General features: G+C 37.1%; 1 protein-coding gene across 1 annotated transcript in view; it reads left to right on the forward strand.

Annotated features, from left to right (window-relative positions):
• The window catches only part of LOC107561139 (deformed epidermal autoregulatory factor 1 homolog), a 21,047-nt gene extending 16,429 nt beyond the window's left edge, over positions 1 to 4,618 (forward strand). Inside the window, exons 7-9 of the mRNA XM_016245505.1 lie at positions 2,347 to 2,585; positions 4,408 to 4,473; positions 4,613 to 4,618. Of these exons, the coding sequence (XP_016100991.1) occupies positions 2,347 to 2,585; positions 4,408 to 4,473; positions 4,613 to 4,618 (311 nt within the window). The remainder of the gene's footprint in view (positions 1 to 2,346; positions 2,586 to 4,407; positions 4,474 to 4,612) is intronic.
• The last annotated feature ends 1,885 nt before the right edge of the window (positions 4,619 to 6,503 follow it).

The raw sequence follows: 6,503 nt of genomic DNA on the forward strand, positions 1-6,503 counted from the left end.
CAGGTCTGGCAGTAATCAGGCCTGGGTGTGGCTAGTGAAATTTAACTCAGCTTTCTAAAATAATGTGGTTAATCACAGTTCTTTCATGATTTAACAGGAGGGGGCAATTAATTTTTCACGTAGGGCCACGTAGGTTTGGACAGCTTTTTTCCCTTAATAAATGAAATGATTATTTAAAAACAGCATTTTGTATTTACTTGCATTATCTTTGTGTAATATTTAAATTTGTTTGATGATCTGAAACATTACAGTGTGACAAATGTGCAAAAAAAAAAAAAGATCAGGAAGGGGGCCAACACTTTTTCACACCACTGTATATTAGTCACTTATAATAACCCTGGAGAGCAGTCTCTATAAAATTCATATATATATATATATATATATATATATATATTAGGTTTTTATAACCATAATCTTCATCACAAATGATTGGGAAAAACATAGAAATTAACTGGTAAAATCCGGGCTTGTGGCATTTCACGATTCAGTTTTGCCCTCTTCTATTCATTATATCACTGTCCCTATTAATAAAAGTGACAAAAAGGCCAAAAATAAAAAGCTATAATTTACATTCTCTCTCATAACCGCTTCATTCTTTTTAAGTCCTCTAGTATGAATACCCAGGTATTTTTTTATCAGATATAAGCCATGTTTGAGTTAGCAGATGTGTTTTTATTTCAGAAATAAGTGGATAAAGTGAATTTACTAACATCAGGACATGTGAGATCTGTTGAATTATGGGAGATATTTGAGCTAAAACACACAGACTGATGTTTGACTATACAAACAGACACAGATACTGTATTTTGAGCCACGTTCACGTATGTTTCATCCTGTAGAGCAGTGGTTCTCAACCATTTTTTTCCACTGGGCCGCACTATGGTCCAAGTGCAAGTCTCACCCGCACGCGTATCATTTACATATTACGTCACCAATACAAACCAACCAGATTTATAATATTACAGCCTAAATATTATGATATCTACTCGATTACATTCATTGAAATGAATAAATAAATAATTCTACTCACCATTAATAAAACACCTGATGCTGTCGGGAGCTGACCAATTTTGTGAAATTCGGCTCGAAAGGAGTAACAGCACAATGAAGTTATGATTGTAAATTGCAGTCTGTAAGAAGCGCACGGAAGCGTGACTTACATTTACATTTAGTCATTTTGCAGACGCTTTTATCCAAAGCAACTTACAGTTGGGGAATAGATAAAGCAATTCTTCTTAAAGAGGCAAACAGACACAAGAAGTGCTTGTAATACCAAGTTTTAGGTATTGTTCAAATAATGATTGCTGCGTAGTTTTGGTGTTTCCTTTTGTCTGAACATCTTCAAGTGAGTGGCGGGGCAAACTGAAAGTTGATGCCGAAAGTCCCGCACTCTCCTACCTTCACTGCTGATGCTGCCACTATTCTTGTTTGTATGTGTTTCTTCGCTGGCATTTTGGACATTTTGTTTTTTCTCAATTTTACCAAACTATTGGCTGCTGATGACTATTTGAATTTAATTCTGCCAATGTGCGCACTTGTAAGTGTTCATTAAATGCATAACGTTAATTAGCCTGCGTCTGCGCATGTCTGAAAATGATAAAAGCTCCGCTGCTTTCGAGCCGTGTGTCGCGCTCGTTCAGCGGCTTCGTTTCGCTTCGACGGCTTTCAGCCTCACCCTGCTTCATTCTGCTATGTTAATAAATCATTAGCTCATCCATGAACATGATTTTTGAGTCCCGTCGGATTGCATCGGCTGTGGGGATGAAGACCACAACTCCCATGATTCCACACTCAGTCACGGAGTCATCAAACTACGCCTTTGTCTATTTGTGTATTTTGAATACGCGCCCTCTAACGGCAAAAATTACATATTGTGCCTTTAATGTAAAAACTAAAATGAATTGTAAAACTGAAAGTTATTTTTTAAATTGTGTTCAGCATGGTGGGCCGCATTTGAATTTGTGACGGGCCGCGGGTTGAGAACCACTGCTGTAGACAAAGAAACACAAATGAGATCAGTTGTTTCTCCTAGACGGCATTGAGATTCAAGTGTAGTCGACATAAAATTGTGTTCGTCTGGGTGGAGTCCGAGACTGAGAGTGTCCTTTCCTGTCCGTCCGGCCCACATTTCCGAATCCGTTTGGTCTTTTTTTAGCGCAAAAAGCTTTTCGAATGAAATGTGGGTCAGGGTTAATGGGAGATCAGATGAGGACGGACTGTAAATGTACTCGTCAAAGTCATACCTGTTAGAACGCCGGTTCACCTCTACAAAATCACGTCCCAGAGGAACGTTTAATCACTCAGAGGTCTTTCATCACTTCATCTCGAATGTATGTTTCTCCTCAGTGTTGGCCACCCTTCCTGCGCTGGCGGTGTTGCAGTCTAAACCCTTTCCGGCGGGGCCGCTCATGAACGGGCTGGAGATGGCCGAGCAGCGCACGTGGCTTTACCTGGAAGAGATGGCCAATACGCTGCTCAACAACGTCCAGCAACTCAAAGTCCTCATCGCACAGGCCAAACAAGCCAGTCAGAGCGGAGCGCATGCCGCCATCAGCCCCGAGAAAAACAGCAGCGTCAGGAAAGAGGTGATACAAACACTGAAGACTTTATTCAAACAATTACAACCACAAAACAGGTCAGTGTTAAAGACCCCTGTGGTCAGTGTTGGGGAAGGTTACTTTTAAAAGTAATGCATTACAGTATTGCGCTACTCCCTAAAAAAAGTAACTAATTGCATTACTTAGAAAGTAATGTGTTACGTTACTTTTGCGTTACTTTTTCTCATCTGGGCTGGGCTTGCTTGTTTTTAATATAAAAAGTTCTGTATTTGGCAAATGTAAAAGCCCTTCCATACCAAAAGTGAAATAAGCCTCAGCCTTTCTGGATTGCATGAAGCATAGGAAGCAGGAGAAGTAAGCTCAACACTCTTCAGCGATAAAATAACCTTCACATATGTAATTTTTATCTCAAGTAATTTTTGCTTATTAATATGGTTGAATTGGATCATTGAAGGTCAGCAGCAAAGACACTAGTTAATAAAATGGGATTAAATACATAAAGGATATTTGTGTTATTTAATATATTTGATTATTGCAGGTTTGCATTCCACTGTTTTTATCCATTTTGAGGAACACTGAATCTGTTTTTCGTGCAAGTGAGATGAGTAAATGCATGTTCACATTTAGTCTAGAGCTACAGTAAGCATCATGTTCACACAGCGCCTCTGCACTTACTCCCAATTTCTCGCAACATGAGTACAGAAGAGCTGTCAGTCAGTGAATGGGACAACAAAGCAACTGGCGTCACTTATTTGAAAAAGTAACTTAAATGTAAATTAAAAAGTAATGCGTTACATTACTAGTTACTTTGAAAAGTAGTCTGATTACGTAACTTGTGTTACTTGTAATGCATTACCCCCGGCACGGCCTGTGGTGAAAATCAAGTTTTTAATGTTGTTTATCTGGTGTTTTTAATATGCTTAAAGACAAAACAATTAAAGATGAATACAATTTTGCCACTATCCATTATGTAGCCTTTACTACTTCAGTTAACTGAGGGAAAGCGAAGGAAGTAGTTGAGCTGGTGTGATTGAGTGGAGGTGGGGACTAATTTGCATATTCATAGAGCCGCATATACTAAATGAGGCAGGGGGTGTAGAGTTATATTTAAGCCATTTTAAGGCATTAAGAACATATTTTCACAGAAAAAAAATTTAATATGTCAATTTGATTATCAAAGTTGAGTTTTAAGGGATACAATAGTGACTGCACGAGGACTTTAATTAGGTCATTTCATGAAATAAAAGAGTTTAACAAACTCCAATCTTCCCTACACTAAAAAGAGCATTTATTAAAACTAACCTGCAAAAACTGGCTGAAAAATTTCTGATTGTGATGGCATAAACATGAATAAATATTATGCAAATTGGTTGGGTGTTTAGATGCTAGCAAAAGGGTCATAAAAGTGTGAAAAATGATCCTAAGAACTAAATTATGACTGTTTTTGGTCTAAGCAACCTTTACAGACAGTAAGTTAATGCACTAATGTTATGTTTAACAGAAAAAAAAGTATTTTAAGTCAAAGGATATTAAATAAAAATTCACCAGATAAACTTTCTAAATACATCTTCCTGTTCTTATTATGGACGATTCATCAGTAGATGTTAGTTCAATAAAATAATTATTACAACTTTGAAACAACTTTCCTTCCTGCTGATGTTATCAAGGCCACTTAAGTTTTAACCAATCGGTGTAGTCGATGTTCCAGTATGTGGAGTCGTCCGCCATAACAATTATGACTGCTTTGGGTCTGAGAAACCTTTACAGACATTATAAGTGGACTAGAGGGGAAAAGCTTATTTTATGACCCCTATAAGAAGCATCATCTATTCATGTTTTTCTCTCGCAGTCCTTTCAGAGTCAGTTGTCACTCAGTGAAGAACCTGAGGGGAAAATCACTGAAATTATCATTAAGGTAAATCTCTCTCACTCTCTCTGTTATCATATCAGTGTTATTTTGTTATCATTAATATACTATTTTCGTTAATCTAATCAAGTAATATTAGTGTAGCCTTAGCAGCAGATATGCAAGTTCATTGAATGCTTTACCACAGGACTGACCGTGGCTCATAAGCTTTAATGGAGCAGAGCTTTGAGTTTTATAATGAGGCTCATCAAAGGAATGGGCTCATCGCTCTCAGATGTGTGTGTTTTTTTAACATTTCTACATTAAAATGTGATGCTTTGTGCATATATTATAACTTGAACGCAGAATGGAAAGTTCTTATGATACTTTTATTGTGTGTTTTTTGAGCTAGTCACACTAGTTTCATTGTATGAAACATATTATTTTGTGTCCTACAGGAGAAAGCCAGTCAAACAGGTTTGGAACACCATGAAGTTGAGTAAATGATGACAGAAGTGTGTTTTTTAGGTGAATTATTCCTTTAATTGGACAATAATATAATTTCAGAAACTAATTCTAATGAAGGATTGCATTATACATTATTATACATTTATAGAGTTTTCAAAACAAAACAAAAATAAATGGGAAAATCTTGAGTTTTTTTCATGCCTCTTTATTCAACGGATTTTGGATTTGATGCCACAAACACATGTAAAGTGCATTATAATGATAACCTTTTATAATGGATATGACACATTGTAGAGATTAGCTCGGTGAACCGCCACACAGCTGACCTGTGCGAAGTAATCCAGACCTAAAGCTACGCGAACACTAACCTGAACTCGCATTAGTCAAAGGAAAGAAACCTCACCAGATTTTGCTTTCAAAATTCCCTGATGTTAACCTAAACAAGTCATATTGTACATTATTTGCAGAATTTTCTGCATAATCCACTTATTAGTCAAGGGTTTTTGCATTCAAAACAGTCATAATTTCGCTTTTCATGACCATTTTCCACTCCATTTCTGACCGCTAGAACTGAGCAGGCCATTTTGCTAATGTAGTTGAATGACCTCTATATGTAAATGAACTTTGCATGTGAAATTAGTATTTATAGGCCAACATCAGCCGCTAAAACAAAACTGGTAACACTTTATTTTAGGGTCTCTTAACTAGTTGCTTATTAGCATGCACATTAATAGAATATTAGCCATTTATTAGTACAAATTAAGCACATATATTAATGCCTTATTCTACGTCCCTAATCCTACCCAATACCTAAACTTAACAACTACCTTACTAACTATTAATAAGCAGCAAATTAGGAGTTTATTGAGGGAAAAGTCGTAGTTAATAGTGAATAAGTGTTCCCTATTCTAAAGTGTTACCCAAAACTGCTTTACATTGTGACATTTTCATGAAACAGTTGATGAGGAAACTGTTAAAAACAGACTAATGTGATCAGACAACTTGTTAAAAATAAACTTTAGCCACTCGATCAGCGACAATATGTATCCAACTTCCTTTTTATCCACTCAACGTCACTGGGTTGTGGAGAAATGTCGGTGGTCATGTGTTAGTTTTGTTATTTAATCGACATCATAAAGCTATTTTTGTAGCTCATTTGAAATAAATGGGAGGATGTTTTGAGTTCTGAAAGTTACAGTATGTTTTCCTACTGCAATGAACTTTTAATTCCTTCGACTGACGTCTTGGAAGGCGACCCATTTAAAGTGTCCGATTCTGATCCGTGGCACTGAAAGTGTTCAGACACTTTTATTACTTGTGCAATTTTTGAGTGAGTTTCTTTAGAGGTTTCTAGCTCAATTTCGGAGGATATCTGAATACAATACACAGCCTCAACTTCAGATTTCCCATGAGCACCCTTGGCTGATAGTTTGCCGCAGGATGGTGTTTTTATTACCTCCCTTTTGTACTTCAGTGTCCAAATGTGAATCGATACACGGGGATAGAAAATTGTTGGGGGAATTATGGGAAGGGCGCTCAAGCCAAAGGGCCGTTCAGTGGCGCCAGAATCATCTAAAGAGACACATCCGAAACAAACGGCAGTGGTTTTCCATTATGCAAGTCAGTGAAGC

This window comes from Sinocyclocheilus grahami, unplaced genomic scaffold (assembly GCF_001515645.1).
Source record: "Sinocyclocheilus grahami isolate Dianchi unplaced genomic scaffold, SAMN03320097.WGS_v1.1 scaffold759.1, whole genome shotgun sequence".
Classification (NCBI taxonomy): domain Eukaryota; kingdom Metazoa; phylum Chordata; class Actinopteri; order Cypriniformes; family Cyprinidae; genus Sinocyclocheilus; species Sinocyclocheilus grahami.